This window comes from Saccostrea cucullata, unplaced genomic scaffold (assembly GCF_032062105.1).
Source record: "Saccostrea cucullata isolate Sc308-1 unplaced genomic scaffold, CSIRO_AGI_Scuc_v1 ctg944, whole genome shotgun sequence".
NCBI classification, from domain to species: Eukaryota; Metazoa; Mollusca; class Bivalvia; order Ostreida; family Ostreidae; genus Saccostrea; species Saccostrea cuccullata.
The window spans coordinates 116,586-134,514 of record NW_026931427.1 but is presented as its reverse complement, the minus strand read 5'-3'; the positions used below and the strand labels follow the sequence as shown (position 1 = coordinate 134,514).

At 33.3% G+C, this 17,929-nt stretch overlaps 1 protein-coding gene across 1 annotated transcript in view; it reads right to left on the bottom strand.

The window, feature by feature from the left end:
* Positions 1-17,929, bottom strand: part of LOC134232601 (transmembrane protein 256 homolog) — a 43,660-nt gene that overhangs the window by 2,911 nt on the left and 22,820 nt on the right. Inside the window, exons 2-3 of the mRNA XM_062714596.1 lie at positions 4,139-4,179; positions 3,687-3,764 (exon numbers count right to left, since the gene is read on the bottom strand). Of these exons, the coding sequence (XP_062570580.1) occupies positions 3,687-3,764; positions 4,139-4,179 (119 nt within the window). The remainder of the gene's footprint in view (positions 1-3,686; positions 3,765-4,138; positions 4,180-17,929) is intronic.

Sequence of the window (17,929 nt, the reverse complement as noted above, 5' to 3'; positions counted from 1 at the left end):
AGTACAAAAATCTCCAAGGTCAAGGACAAAAGGTCAATGTTATTAGTATCAAATGAAAGGTCTTGCCACATAAAATACTTTTCTAGCGCATGAAAGCCCTAGCCCTAACCGTTCAGAAGTTATGGTCAACGTTCAATTTCTTAAAAAGTTGGTCAAACTCCAAGGTCAAGGTCAAAGGGCCAAAGTTATTGTTATCAAATGAAAGGTCTTGTCATAAGGATTAAATATGTAAAGTATGAAAGCACTAGCCCTAACTCTATAAAAGTTATGGTCAAGGTTTGCTTTTTCAAAGGAGGTCAATCTCAAGGGTCAAGGTCAAAGGGTAAAAAATCTTGGTATTTAATGAAGGGTCTTCTCACAAGGATTACATAAATGAAGTATGAAAGCCCTATCCCTTACCGTTCAAAAGTTATGGCCAAGGTTAATGTTTTTTCACAAGTACGGAAATCTACAAGGTCAAGGTCAAAGGGTCAAGGTGGTTGGTATCCAGTGAAAGGTCTTTCAAAAAACATTACATATGTGAAGTATAAATGTCCTGGTGTCTATTCTTCAAAAGATATGGCCAAAGTAAAATTTTAAAATTTTCATGTAAAAGTGGGTCAAACTCCAAGGTCAAGGTCAGAAGGTCAAATTTGGTGGTACTCAAAGAAAGGTCTTGTCACAAGGAATACACATATGAAATATGAAAGTCATAGCTCAACTAAATCAAAAGTTATGGGCAAGGTTAAAGTTTTTGCGAACAAACAGACAAACAGTTAGACAGAGAGCCAGAGAGACAGAGAGAGAGACAGACAGACACACAGACAGAGAGACAGACAGACAGACAGACAGACACGACAAAAACTATATGCCCCCGAAACTTCGTTTACGGGGGCATAAAACTTCGTTTACGGGGGCATAAAAAATCTGTTAAAACTGTGTCCATGTCCCTTTTATTATCAGTAAAATTCGTTGAAATTTTCAAAAAATGACACGGCGTCCTGACGGTAAGAAGGTGTCTCTAACTGACGACTGACTTCGCTGAATGCTCATGGCATGCTTGGAGTTGTCACTTCAAAACGGCTTACACAACGCCATTACAGTAAGCACAAGACGTTCTTAACACAGTTACGACTCAAAAAAAGTCCGAGAGGGCACTGTGCAAGCGCCGTCAACTATGCCCGTACTTTCACACTGCGATCATGTTTCACTTAAGCCAGCGGAACTCGTGTGCCTATTGAAGACCGCATCACACTGTAACAGTGACTCTACATATGGCGTTTCTACTGTCTCTATATTAGAATGCAGAGCAACCACAAGTTCTTTGTGCATGCTCAAAGTGCGCACCTTCGTGTGGTGTTTTAAGCGTCACTTGGAAATCCAGACGAGTTCTTGCGATGCTGTAGAAGACTTAACTGAGCGCACCTTGGCGTTATGTTAGTATGTTTGGTTTTAATTTTTATTGTCCCCCGCTTTCGCGAAAGCGAGTTGACATAAAATCTCATTCGTCTGTCTCTCAGTCTGTCTGTAAGTCTGTCCGTCCGTCACAAAAACTTGAACCTTGCCCATAACTTTTGATTTATTGGAGCTATGACTTTCATATTTCACATGTGTATTCCCTGTGAAAAGACCTTTCTTTGGGTACCACCAAATTTGACCCTATGACCTTGACCTTTGAGTTTGACCTACTTTTACACAAAAAATTAGAATTTTTACTTTGGCAATAACTTTTGAACAGTAGATACCAGGGCTTTTATATTTCACATATGTATTCTTTGTGGTAAGACCTTTCATGGGATATCAACAACTTTGACCTTTTCTCCTTGACCTTGTCTATAACTCTAAAACAGTAAGGGTTAGCACTTTCTTGCTTCACATGTGTAATGCTTATGAGAAGTTTTTTCATTGGATACCAAGAACTTTGACCTTCTGAACTTGACCTTGGAGTTTGACCCATTTTTCAAAAATTTTAACCTTGGCCATAACTTTTGAAGGGTTAGGGCTAGGGCTTTCATACTTAAAATATTAAATCCGTGTGACAAGTCCTTTCATTGGATACCAATTATCCAATTAGTACTTACACCCTTTGACCTTGAACTTGGAGTTTGGCCTACTTTTAAACATTAGGGTACCAATATATCGGTATTTAATGTGTATTTAAGAATAGTTTAATCTTCGCTTTGTTGCCATACGGGGTCATCAGTGTTTTACAAACGCATTTTGTTTCTTTTAACTTTTGATTGAGAAGAGATGGGGCTTTCATATGCCTTGGCCTTCACAACTGACCTTATTTAAAAAAAAAATCAACTTTGGCTATAATTTCTAATTGACACATAATATAGTGTTCATATTTGACATATCACCACAAAGACACCGAAAGCGGGGACCACAATTCTTTAAATTTGCTTGTTTATTTATTTTTTTTTGTACGGTGCAGAATCGCCGTGCAGACGCAGACCTGATGTGACAAGGGTTTAAGTCTTACATTCCTTTACGTGTTTTTATTGTTTTTCTGAAAATGTTATATTTGTATATCTGGATGGGTCGGTATTCAGAATCAAACCTCTTTTATACTTAAAACTTGAAACTTAAAATTTGAGAGCCATCGGCCACAGCGTTTACCTTAGTTATAAATAACACAGTAAATCTTTTATAAGATAAACGAAATCTCATGTTTTTGCCATTAAGGACGTTCGATCCTGAGATTTTGAGAGTATTTTGGTCAGGTCTTTTATTTATAAAATTCTACATCATTTTTAAGTTCTAACATTACATCTGAATTCTACGGTGCAAATTTAACTATATTCAATGAAAAAAACTGCGATTAAATTCCATTCATATAGAATTAAGCTAGGGACTATATTTTGTGGCGGAAGGTTTTTTTTTTAGACGAAAATGATCAGTTTTTCCATTTTGAACTATAACAGTACTGTTCTTTTTTCCATGCTATTTTTCCATCCTGGTTGCACACAAAGCTGTTTTTTGCAGTGAAATGTGTTATGCTAGTTCTGAAATATCTATTAAATTATTTCTTATGAATTCTATCAACAAAGTGTGACAAGTATAGTCGATGTATTCTGAAAATCCGGGGAAAAATTTAGCCAATTTTAACGTAAAATTGACACTTTTTTAGTGATATCTAAAAATTGTCATCATATAACCCCACTTTTGATGTTCTTTTCTAAATATTCAAGATAAATTTGACTTATTTGCTTAAAATCAGAAAAAGTTTAAGACTTTAAAATAATTTCCTTGCTTATTAAATTTTCAATGCCAGAAAAATCACTTTTTATTAGTACAGAAAGGTCAAATAATTGATTATGCGAAGCAATTTAAAACTTTTTCTTAGTCACAATTTTTAAGTGTCTTTTTTTTAAACAAACTTAGAGTTCATTTTGTTTCATGCTTTAATTACATAAAAATATTGAAGGGAAAACGTCAAAAATTTAATTTTCAATTAAGACACAAATTTTAGTGCAAGAAGGTCATATTAAATGTAATGTAGCGCCAAAAGGAGCGTATTGACCCCCATTTTTTGATTTGAATTTGAATTAAGCTATTTATGTACAAACTAAAAATATACTTGGCAAAAAAAGTTTAAGACTTTAAATATCAGGATCGAACGTCGTTAATGGGGCAATCATGTATTTTTAAAAGATAATTCCAGAAGCTGCACTTTAATACATGTACAAAGCGTATATGCTTACCACTGGTTTGTTACACGTGTCTGAATACGTTAGTGCTACAGAATGCACCAAATGCATCATGTAACCTTTCTTGTAGATCTACAGAAACGAAAAAGCAATGAGTAGCAAATTGATTAATGATTGAATAAGATACAGTGCTTGATTTTATTAACAGTAGTGATGGCTCACGGCGGATGTAATTTACAAGATTGATAAGATGTCGTTAACTTTACCTCGTTTATGTATAAAACCCTAAAATATGTACGAGTAAGGTATAGAATAATCTGAATTGCATATTGTAAGAATTTATCTTGATCTTGCAAATCCTTACTTCTTATCTTTAAACAGCTAAGGAAATTTTATCATCTCTATTCTGACAAAACTTGATGTTTTCCATGTATACAGTTTAAAGCTAATACGATTAATATTCTTAACTTACCGCATTACAAATGACTTGATTTTGTACTACTAACCTTCCTCAATTCCTTTGAATTCTTTTTCTTCTCTTTGAAAGCTACAAAAAAGGGGGGAAACCTCAGAATTATTTAATAGGAATTCTCTGTAAGCACTTAATCTTCTTTGCCATGCACGGTCACCGATTTTGATGAAACTTCACCCATTTTTAGTACTTGTCACCAGAAACATATTTCAAATTAAATTCCGTTGCTATGTGTATTGGTTGTCATGGTAACAGTCGAAATTTTAAAAAATTGAAATTTTCAGCTGCTGTACTTTAAAGCTTTATTGAGCAATATTAGAAACTATGAAAAGCAAGCAGACCATTATCACAAAAGCACGACAACTTGTTGCCACTTGTGCTGTAAAGAATGACGAAGCTGTTTATAATATGACTGCCGTCACGAGAAAAGGGCCCTTAAGGTCAAATTTTCACAAATTGACTTTTTGGTAAATTTTGATAGCCGGACTCTTTCTGAATGCAAATATACATAAATTTTGAAAATATCTCACTTTTTCGATATTTTATGAGCATTTTAGTGAGGCGCTTCAAAAATAACCTTGACGTTACTCACTGAAAACGTAATGACGTCGCCTGCGTCTTATTCAATTTTCAAAAAATCTTAAAATCACGTGTTATTTAAATAACCTCAATCGTTTTGAGCATTTAAAATATGAGAAAGTATTTATTTTTTTTCCTCCAAGCGACTAGTATTTAACTATTCCTGAGGGATTTCGTATGTTATCACTATTTCCATGCTAATTTTAGAGCAGATCTAGTAATTCGTAAAAGGGAGGGGGAGGGGGGTCTAGACAGAATGTAGGAACGGTTTATAACATAATCAGTAGGGAAATAATATTTGTTTAAATCCATAAAAATCATTCTTTTTATATCAAATAATCTAATTCAATTTATAAAATATATAAAGAATTTGTAACACTTAAAGATTAAAAGAAATATATACATAGATAGAGAATCCCATGCAGAAGGACACCACGAGCAAATAGGGGCACCCCTCGCAAAAAGAACATCGATCCCGATAATAAAAAAAAACTTGTGAGACAGCATTCACTCACAATCACACACGCAAGTAACTTTCTTCTGTTACTATAATAAAAAAAAAAACACCATGAATTTTCTGTATCACCAAAAATTCAATTGAGAAATAAATTCAGATACGCTAGGATATGTAAACTTGTTTTTAAAAACGTTTATTGCTTTATAAACATTCATGAAAAAATATAAGTTCCCTTCTTAGATGCAAGCGGATTTTAAATTTTTTTTACGTTTTTGAACATTTTATTTAAAAATTAAAATGTTTAAAGCTCAAGGTTTCCACTGTGTATACAATTCATTTTCGTCGCCTGTCTTAGTTATGGAGTAGAAACGTGGTAGTAAATTGGCAAATAAAGGACAAATGAATTATTTATATACCGTAAACCTAAAATTGAAACTTTCTTTGAATTTATGCCTCAAATTTAAACCGTCTTTTAACTTCTTATTTTTTTTAAAAAATTAAATCACAATAAAAATCGGTTACAAATATTTCTGCTCATTTACCTTTTTTTAAAATATATTTTGTGGCACCTGTACCCTGTTTCACATGAACACAACATTTGTATATTTCTTACAAGGCCGCTTCTATGATCTCAAAAAAATATTTATGTATAATATTGTATAATTTAAATTAAAAAAGATGGCAAGTGTGCTGTTCTTGTCTCTTTTTATTATATTTACACTAAACGGTCTTGACTTTTCTGTGCGAAATTACATTTCCATATTAAAATTTTGACGAAATCTATTTGAAACTGAAACTGAAAATATACTTAGTGGAGCCTCATTTATCCGGATGCTTTGATTCCTAGTCAATTTGCCCGGATATGTGAAGCGTCCGGATACCGGAATTACCAGTTAATAAAACTTTCGTCCCGATGAAAAATCGTTCGGATACATTCCGGATATCTGGCTTCCGGATATCTGAAGGTCCACTGTATTTTTATTTTTACGCAAGAACGGCTGGCCCTTAGGAAGCCATTTCAGTTGGGGGAGCTATATTTTTTTTTCAGTTGTACATGTAGGCACTTTCAATCACCAAATTTTCCTTGACAAGCGAAACAATTTTTCACGGCCACGAACGGTCATCTACTTAGTATTCATTTTCCTCCGTGAATGGCTAATTAACTTGATATAAGCTTTTCAAAATTTCGATGCGATTGTCTTATCCAATGATGAACTATTATGTACAACATACCTTAACGCTTTTTGTCTGAGGCGATGCTGTTAATTAAGTAAATATTAAACCGCTCTAATCTGACTCTCTTTCGCTGAAATATTTACTTAGGCAGACCATTTTTTCCAAGTTGTTACATTCAGAACATACCAAACATATCCCAAAATAAAAACATTTGACTTGTACCTTAGCCTGTCCCCACACTAACTCCTTTGAAAAATTTGGGGGATGGTTCAGCCAGAAAAAATAAATAAATTTACCTTAAAAAAGGGGGGGGGGGTGTCGAAACTCGAATCCAATTTCGCCGTTGGGCAGAAAGGGGGGTGGGTAGGTTCAAACTTCTTTTAGTATCAAATTTTCTTAATCAAACATAAAACACTGCCTTATTCTTTAGCCCTATAGTGCACGAATTTGACTATACTACAACAAAGAGTGTGTATGTGTGTGTGTGGTGGTGGTGGTGTGTGGGGGGGGGGGGAGGGACTTTCAATGTAAACTCCACCCCCTTCCCCCGTTGCTATTTGCTGCGATTGTAATGATCAATATTTTCTTTAAAAGAAGAAAAATTTGTGTTTCTTTATTAATTACTTTCCGTAGGGTCATGTAAGGATTACGATATAAAGTCTTATCTCGATTTCAACGGAACTTTAAGAAATTAATGTCAAGATATGCGGGGTATTTTGATACATGTATCAGAGTTGAAGATTTCAACGCAAAATGTGGTTTATTTATTTCATATCAAGAATTCAAAAGTCAGTTATATAATAATATTTCACGCTCATTAAAGTTTTTAAAGATTTTAAAAATGTTCATAACTTTTGGAAATTATAATTTGTTACATACTTTTTGCTCTTTCGGTGAATGTATTCTCAAGAGATGTAGCCATATATGTGATATCCGGAAATTCGTACGTCTTTTTGCTTAATCTATAGTTTTATTTTTCCTTTTGGTTCCTCATTCATATTATCATTGTCGATGTAATATTGTTCATTTCTTCAACATTGGGTATAATGCTTTTGGGAAAAGTCTACAGTAGCTGTATTTAATTTCTTAACATATTGCAAAATAGGCTCCAGTTGATTTTCATTCAATCATTTCATCGGAACAATTTCAGAAATTTGAAACAAAAATAATTTCTACCATACAATTCCTTTGAATGTATTTATTTGATCATTTTAGATTAGTATTTGAAACAAAATTTATTTAACAAAATTGTGACATCCCTATCATCCGTATTTTTTCCCCTTATCATTCTCTATTACTGTTAATTTAGTAAAAGGTAAGTTATTAAAACTAAAAGTAAGTTATTTACTGTTGATGTAGGTTTGGATCTCCCATGTTACCAGTATCTTTATCTAATAAAAGAGGGATTATGTTTCTTAGCTTAACATTAACCGGTCTTTTTATCCGGAGATTTTTGTTTGGCTTGTCTTCTTACCCCCCCCCCCTTTAAAAAAAATTAAAATCGACAGTTCATTGAAGGCTGGCTATCGGGGTACATCAGTGTAATTAACTATGGATTAAAATTAAAATGACTAAATACATTCTGTATGTTTTACATTATTACATTATGGTAAAACATATATTTTTAGGGGAAAAGTAGCTCTTATAAAAACGGTAATTACTATATGTGCATAGACCTCTCGCTCGCTCTTCTCTCTCTCTGACAAAAATATACTAGTCTAGTACATGGAATATACCTTTGATATTGAGACTTCTTAACATGAATTCAAATTAAAGTATTTGTAAATTGCCCAGAAAACAAAAAAAACAGCATCTTCAATTTCGCCATGCATAGACATCGTTTTAATCGCTGTTCCAGAGCTAGCAATTTGTGCATGTCCAATGTCCCGTATATCAGCATCAAGTTAAATATTTAAACAAAATTATGAATAAAGTTACGTACTAAATTGTAATCATATCATATACCCATTAATTAAAAAAATGTCCGCATCAAGCTTCAAATTTTTGTTACACTTTGAAATTCAATTTTATTTCTTGTTTACAAAATGCAGTCAACAAAAATTACTTCCATGTTTACAATACCGAGTCTTTGACGTCGTTTTCTGAGCATTGTACATGACATCAAAAGATAAGGGCCCTTTTCTCATGACGGCAGTCAATTGTTAAATAGAGTGTTGGAAAAGCTAGTCGGGACAGTAATTTTCCTTTTTTTTTTGTCTATTTGTCTCAGTCCGTCTGTCGTAAAAACGTTATTCTTGTCAGAAGGAATACACCTGTGAAATATGAAAGCTCTTGTACTAAGTGTTCAGAGGTTAAGGTTTTTAGAAGTGGGTCAAACTCTAAAGTCAGGCACGTAGCATAGGTTTTGAAAGTGGAGGGGGGGGGGGGGGCAACCAGAGAATTTTTTTTTACTTACCCGTAAAAGCATGCAAGTATTATAAAAATAGGCCTTTTCCCTGTCATGATTCATTTCTCAGCCACAAATGTCATAAAAATATTCACTTCATTTTTCAATGAAATCGATTTTTTGTCACACCAAACTGTATAGAATTTTGAAAGAAGTACAATATGCAACTGTGTAAAAATATAAGGTATTGGTACTCTCAACCCTGGATCTGACTCAAATACGGTGACTTTATAATTGGAAAAAGGTGTTTAATTTTGTATGCTTTTATTTTCTTGTTAAAACAAATTGGATTTTGTTGTTGTTCCAATGTACTATAATTTGGTAGATCATATTGTAATGAAATTGATCCGAATAGACCAATCAAGCCCATCGATAGTAAGTAATAAAATTTGAACGGAAATACAATGGTATTATTAAGATTTTTGACCAACAGCAATAAGATTGGGAACTTTGAAGTAAATAAGTAAAGGAGCTTAGGGCTTAGAACTCCTATGGTGTAGAGATGGGTAGTAATTGCAGCCCGGAGGACCGGGCTGCTCTATACATATAAGTTTAAGTGTTGGTGTATGGGGATTGGGGTGGAGGTAGTTATTCAGAATTGAAGGTTTTCTAAACATTAAAAGATTGTTAATCAGAATGTTCTTTCCCTTTATAAATTACGAGATACATAACATATTTACTTCTATAAAGTGAATCTTCAAAAGTATATATGTTTTTCATATTTAATATATAAAGTTGTTTATCATTTACTATCGAAAAAAACGACAGGTCTCTTTTTTTAGAACATCGAATTTTACTTCTCGCATAAAAACGTACTCTAAACAGTTCGTGTTTTATATTCTAAAATTGAAAATTATATACATTTTTGAATTTAGGTGATGCTTCTGTCTAACTTCAATTTATATTTTATGCAGCCAACATTTACTCGAGGAATAAATTTAAAATGGCATCGTTTTTGTCTTATATTTATCCGACTACAAGTTTTCAAAATATTCGCGACTACCGTCTCCATCAATTGAACGCATGCCTTTTCACACATATCGAAGCGGTTTGATGATCAAGACTAATTTCCATTGTTTACTTTATATATTTCCCGGGCGACAATTGATGAATACATCAATGTTTTCTTGTGAATTTTTACCTGCATTTAAGGGTGGTGCCATGTTAGGGTTTATAGGTCAACGGACAGACCTACGGACAAAGCATAGGTGGTAAGTGATGGTGGGTTAGCCAATGAAATGCATTTTTATATCCGGGACCATGGATACCCACTGTGCACAAAATACCCTATTTTGGTCAGAAAAGAGCATTCCCGTTTTAATTCCCATTTTTATTCCCGGGCTTATTCTCAAATTATCACTTCTCTCTTGCATTTTTATTTTTTGGGAATCATTCTTTTGGACTTTTGCTATTTATTTGTTGGTTCTCGGCTCTTTGTATTTTGGACAGACCCTTTGAATGTTTATATCAACAGTGTATTGGTTTATAAGGATCAAATTTCAAATTTCGAAAACGCTTACTAATAATCTATACGATCACGGAGAATTAAATTGTAAACTTGGATTCATTTAATAACTTCGAAAACAAAGACAAGTTTTCTTCATTGGCTTACATATGATCAAAAGAAAAGATCGAATGATGTTCCGGTTGACTGTCGACATTCCAATGGGTTTTCTCTCTAACGGTTGTGTATATAGTTATTAATATTGATTATACATAGAAAGTATTGCTCTATCGCTTTTGAAACGAAAAAAATCTATTAAATTCGACCTCTGATCAGTCATCTGACCCATAAGAGTATGCGTACCGAAAAAAATTATTTATATCACATTTTAGCAGGAAATTAAAAAGAAGAGAAAGTAGGAAAATCCAAATTCCTGTAACATCTGAGGCCAAACAATATGTGGGGTATCGATGTCTCAAAATGGACAAATATCGTAATAGTCAATTCAGGGGTCAGATATTATGAGAAAAAAAAATGTGTAATGCCCCCTGAAAAATCAAATTTGTTACAAAAATCGGCTTTTTGCGCTATTGGGCTTGCTCTCCTGGGATATGGAGCTTATCGCATTTGGAAGTCACGTACGTAGACTTTTCTTCTCCATTGTAAATGTTTATAAACATTAATTCAGGTCAAAGTAGTATGATACAAAGCTAATCATATAATATATGTTTCAATTTTTGCGCAATAAGGAACAAAAGAGTGAATAGGGGAATTTTAAAATCTGTTTGATGTTATGGGCCTGAAGAAAGGAGTCGTATTTCTAGCTAATTAGGAGGAGGGGTACAGTGGAGGCAAATGACGAGTCAGAAAGTGTTCAAAGTTGCTTTGTTATCTTTTTCTAGTCGTCAGAGAAAGTTGGTGGAGGCGATTGACATTAAGGGTGAGTGAAATAAATTTTCAAACATTTTTTGTTTGACTAGATACCTTGTCTGAATTTGAAGTATATTGCAATCTTATTATTTTAAATTTATACTGCTTATGGATAAGGAGAAAAATTGAAATTTCCTGACATATTACAAGGAATTTAACCGAAGTAAGATAATAAACAAATATTGTTTTAAGTAACGTGATTAGTTAAGTAATTACTTATGAATTAAACAATCAATTAACATATTCTTATTTTAATAGATCCGGAATATTTTCCGACCGGAAGCAAGAAACAGGGAGGTAAAGTTTACATTTAATTACATTCTAGAGTCGTAATTTTTTTCACATTAACGCATCAGTGAATGTGCATGTAAAATCTCATTTGTAAATTTTGATTAAGTATAAGAATAAAGTTGAAAATGTCTAAAAATATTTAACAAATTACGATTTATTATACTCCAGAAATAGCATGTGTTCTTAAAAATTAAGCACGTGTAAACCTCTACCACGAATCAATTGAAACAGGTGCTGTGGTACAACGCGAAATGTAATAACAACGCGAAATGTAATAAACCTGGGTTATTACATTTTGCGTTATTACATTTTGCATCGAAATCAACGCAGAATGTAACAACGCAAAATGTAACAACACATTTTGGAGAATTATTACATTTCGCGTTATTACATTTTGCGTCGAGATCAACGCAAAATGTAATAACGCAAAATGTAATAACACGATTTTTGGATTATAACATTTTGCGTTGTTACATTTTGCGTCGAGATTAAGCAAAAGACAGGAACACAAAATGTAATAACACATTTTTTCGTTGGACAGATTTTCAATAGTGTAGTGGCTGATGAAAAGAAAATAAAACAAATGAAATAAATAGATCAATTTCTTACATTTAATTTTTTTTGTATATTGATTTAATTAGATATATGTATTCCAAATCAGTTTAATAAATGCATTCATATAAAATATGTGTTGCAAATTTGAAACGTGCATCTGTGGGCAGGTTGTTTGGGTATTTGAGCTGTGTGTTTTTGCCTTTTTATAGACAATTGCAATGAATTAAAAAAAATATTCATTTGTACTAGCAGGTGTACATGTATAGCGGGAAAGAGACTATTGACAATAATGATACTATACTGTTCCATGCAAATCTCCAGCATTGCAGACAAGCAAAATCAAAATATTCTCTCTCTCTCTCTCTATCTCTGTCTCTCTCCATCCTATAATAAAACGGATTGTTTCTGCATGTCCACAGTAATACAATAATAAACATACGAAGTAAACACCCCGCCCCATCCCTGCCTCTCCGATCATCGCTTGACACACACATACACTTCTATTCATTTGTTAACCAATGTATACGTGCCGAAAATGCATATCAAGAGCTTTTAATGAACCTATTGTCAATCTTTGTTAATTAAATATGTTATATTGGTTAGAAATTTAATAAGATTATCAAAAATATGCCAATCAAAGTTAAATAAATTCTTTATAATTAAGTACAGTGTATTCAATACAACTAAAAACAGAGTCAGAAAAACGATACATTTTGATGTATTATGTTTGGAAAAAGCCCTAAAGTTGATCTCATTGTTTGGATTCAAAATATTTTTACAGCGCGTTTCCCATGTTGGTTACATGTATATATTTGAATCAATTTTATATCTTTTTCGTTCAACGCAATCAAAAATATTAATTATATTTTGTTTTATTACTTATTGTTTTATTACATTTTGCGTTGTCTTCAGTGCAAAAATAAAATAACGCAAAATGTAACAACGAAAAAGCACGTTATTACATTTTGCGTCGAGATCAACGCAAAATGTAATAACGCAAAATGTAATAATCTAAAAATTGTGTTATTACATTATGCGTTGATCTTGACGCAAAATGTAATAATCCAGGTTTATTACATTTCGCGTTGTTATTACATTTCGCGTTGTAACAGTGCTGTCATGAGACAGTTATCCCCGCGCTACTTAAGGTGTTTGCCTCTAAATGCACAAAACTGTCACTCCTTCATAATGGGCTTACCAATGAATGTAAAATGTGGGAAAGCAAAATTAACTCACGAGGGTTATCAGTCCGTGCTCAGTGATGTGTTCAGAGTTGAAAAAAAAAATTGAACACGCCCGGTGAAACAGAAACATTGACAATTAGAGGTACTGTGAGCAATGAGCTCACTAAATGATATCCCCTGCCTCTAACATGAATAAAATTGCAGTGTCCTTGTTTTGCTATTAATTGGAAACCCAAAATGTGTTTCATATCAAAAAGTAAAATAAGAAGTGTACAATGGCAATACGTAATAAGGATTCTGTGAAAGTCTCATTAAATTTCACTCCGTAGAATGAGAGGAGAGGAGAGGAACAGACAAACGGCCATCTCGATTAAAATATATACCCTCCCACTTCTCAAGTGGGGGTTGTAATAACAGAACCCACTCTTTTTTTTACAAAAATATTTGAAATTCTTCTCAAAAACAGCAACACCATGGCTAATCATATAAATATAGAATCATCTGCAAGTAGTATATTTCAAAAACAGCAACGCCATGAATAATCATATTAATCTAGAATCATCCGCAAATAGTATAGATTTAGCTTTTTTCAAATTAGTTAAAAGCGCTGTGTTACAACGCGAAATGTAATAACAACGCGAAATGTAATAAACCTGGATTATTATATTTTGCGTTATTACATTTTGCGTCAACATCAACGCAAAATGTAATAACGCAAAATGTAATAATACGAGTTTTAGATTATTACATTTTGCGTTATTACATTTTGCGTCCAGATTAACCCAAAATGTAATTATAACGTCCTTTTTCGTTGTTACATTTTGCGTTATTTTATTTTTGCACTGAAGACAACGCAAAATGAAATATACAATATATAATAAAATAAAACAAAATTATTTTTTTTTGACTGCGTTTAACAAAAAAGAACATAAAATTGATCCAAATATATACATGTAACCAACATGGGAAACACACTGTTAGAATGTTTAGAACTAAAACAATGAGACCAACGCTAGGGCTTTTACGGACATAAATACATTTAAATGTATCGATTTTCTGACGCTGATTTTAGTTTTACATGTATTGAATGCACTGTACTTAATTATAGAGAGTTAATTTATCTTTGATTGGTATATTTTTGATAGTGTTTTTAAATGTCTAACCAATAACACATAGTTAATTATCGAAGATTGACCATTGCCATTTGGTTCATTTAAAGCTCTTGATATGCATATTCGGCATGCATGTATACATTGGTTAACAAATTAGAAGTGTATGTATGTGTCAAACGAGGAGGAGCAGGGATAGGATGGGGTGTTTACTTCGTATGTTTATTATTGCATTATTGTTCACATGCAGAAACAATCCATTTTATTACAGGATGGAAAGAAAGAGAGAGATAGCATTTTGTTTTTGCTTGTCTGCAATGCTGTAAATTTGCTTAGAATAGTATGGTATCATTATTGTCAATAAACCTCTTCCTGCTATACATTTACACCTTCCAGTACAAATGAATAGATTTTTTTTAAATTCATTGCATTTGTTTATAAAAGAGAGCAAAAGCACACAGGTCAATACCCCCCAACAACCCTGCCCACAAATGCACGTTTCTAATTTGTAACACCTATAATTTGAAAACATTTCTTAAACTGATTTTAAACACAAGTAGCTAATTCAATAAATCAAAACATTATAAAATTTATTAATTGTAAGAAATTGCGTATATTTTTTCCTGTTGTTTTATTTTCTTTTCATCGACCACTACACTATTGAAAAATTGTACTCAATCTGGCTGACGAAAAAATTGTGTTATTACATATTGCGTTCCTGCCTTTTGCTTAATCTCGACGCAAAATGTAATAATCCTAAATTCGTGTTATTACATTTTACGTTATTACATTTTGCGTTGAACTCGACGCAAAATGTAATAACGCGAAATGTAATAATCCTCAGAAGTGTGTTGTTACATTTTACGTTATAACATTCTGCGTTGATTTCAACGCAAAATGTAATAACGCAAAATGTTATAAATCAGGTTTATTACATTTCGCGTTGTTATTACATTTCGCGTTGAAACAGCGCTGAAATTTTCAGTGATGATAGAGAACACGTTGCCATTGTGACATGGGTTTTTAAACTTTCCAAAAGGTGCATAGAATTGAAGCTCGGTAGGGGGTCGAAATTTAGGACACGAATCATGAGTGAATTTTCGGGACATTTTGTAACATATCTCTTAAAGTATGAAAACCAGTATTTTGGTAACCATATTGAACAATACTTGTGCAGAATGGCAAGGTCTTCAACATGATACCAAGAAAAGATGTGATGACTCATCAAATTAAGGGCTGGATGGCGCCGATAATCTACATTGAATAACTCTTTTAAAACAATATTTTTATATGCAATACTAAATCAGAATTATTTATCTAAACAATCTTCAACTATACATTATGGTTTTTATGTCATGTGGTACATTAATACGGACCACAAGGGGCCAAAACGCTGAACTTTAACGAGTTATATCTCAAAAGTGGGAAATATTTTGATGAGTTATATTGAACAAAAGATTATAAAATTCATGTATATTTAAGAAATGAATTTAATTTTTGAAGATTCATGAGGTTATGAACTACGACGCTTCACGCCGGCATATTTCATGAAGCGCGTTAGCGCTTCATGATTAATATGCCGGTGTGAAGCGTTGTAGTTCATATACCTCATGAATCTTTAAAAATTAAATTCATTTCTTATATTTACATTATTTTTTGGATGACTTGCCATAAATTTACGCCGTTCAATTGTCATTTTTAAAACAAAACAGTGTGAACTATATTTTTTGACTTTTTGACGCCAAGAGCGGTATCTCTGACGTAACAATGGAGATATTCATGCTTATTCGTGATACATACCTAATGTAGTTCATGAGAAAAGATACTGCATTTTATTTTGTAAAGAATCATAGGGGAAATTTATTGGAAATGTAAATATAATGTTTTAAACAAAATGCAACGTTTCATTTTTTGCTTAACGTCCCCATTAAGGAGTTAAAGGATCGGCCCCTAAATATTTCTTTTGCAAATATCTGAATAGTTGTTGAACAAAAGTGTTTAAAGTCCTAAGAGCTTGAAGGTAAAATCTAGAAAAGAGGGGTTGGGTACTCACATTAGGGGCTGAGAGGGGCCAAAAGTCTTTAATCGAAAATTCTTTAACATACAACATTTTATTATACATAACTGAAGCAAAAATGTTTATCTCAGGAAACTACAGCTTTGAATTATGATGTTTATCTTCCGCAGCACTGTTAAGTACATCTACAGGGAGGCGGGGCTTATTTTGTGACGTTTGCTCCGCCAATTATTCATGAGATGACGTAGATTTTCGGAAGACTTCGTAAAGACAAAGAATTTAATTAATATTGAGCTTTAGATCAACTCAAAGATTTTAAATATTTTTTTTTTAACAATATTTTTTGCAAATTATGGGAAATATTCAATGTAATTGGAATTTTTATGCATCGTATGCTTGTCACTCTGCGTACTTCCGGCGCTTGAAATCTTGCCACCTCGTGGCTTTCCTTGATGGCTGCTGGAAACAGGTGCGAGCTGTTGATGATGGACGTTGCACGTAACATAGGATATGAAAGATGGAATATGCTGAAAAATATGGTAAGAAATTAATGCAACTTCCTTTTCTTCATTGGTTTTTATCAACTGAAAGCTGTAGGTGTGAAAAAATGCACCAAGTCGAAGCGTGGGAAAATTTGTCGAAATGCGAAATCCTGTCAAGCTGGTTTTTTGTCGATGCTACTTGTCACGAAATTTAAAATAAGATAAAATTAAGATGTGCATGCACATGTTCAGTACAATATATTATCTGTAAAATAATGGTCCGAAGTAACAATATATGATAAATATTATGCAGTCATCAGCTGATGCAGGTACATTGTAGTCCTTCATGATCTCATGATCTTTTATTGTACATAGCGTAAAACATGTTGAATCATGTAAACATGTCTCTGGGCGAATCAACAGTAAATTCATCTTTAAGTTGTCAAATTTTAAGTATACTTTCCAGGCGCTTGCCAGCATGAAAATGAAGTGTACGCATAAAAGGGTCCGGGGTGGGGGGGCCGCCCTGAGGCCCCCAGTGGGTCCAGGGCGAAGCCCTCGTGGTGGCCCAGGGGGCGAAGCCCCCGGAAGCTGGTGGATTTTACAAAAAAATTTCAGTCAGTTTTCCCGGAAAAGAAATCACGCTACATCTCTTTCCTCTATCAAGCACTTAGCTAAGTTATATACTTCCATGGATTGCTGAAATATTGGGGTCTTGTGTTTCACACCTGTCACAGTTCTGCAAAGAGTGCTTCTGTTTTTCCCTTTCTGGTAATTCATACCATGACTGGAGCGAGAAGTTTTTGAGAAATTCGCTCTTTTGACCTTGCCTGTTGCCAGTTTTCCAGTATTTACTGTTGGTTATATAATTTTGCACTCTACATAGATTTGTTGCAAAGGCTTGGGGTCCTATGTACATTTTAGGGTAATTGTGCATGATTTTCAAATAAAAACTGTACCTGTTGGACACTGAAACGGTATTGCTGAATCTGGTGAGGCTTGGCTCTGCAGCTGTAGAATTTTTTTCTTTTGAATTCCACCATTCTAGAGACTTTGTATCCTTTGAATTTCTTGCAATAATGACTTTTGCGTAATTTTTTGAAATATTGGGGTCTTGTGTTTCACACCTGTCACAGTTCTGCAAAGAGTGCTTCTGTTTTTCCTTTTCTGGTAATTCATACCATGACTGGAGCG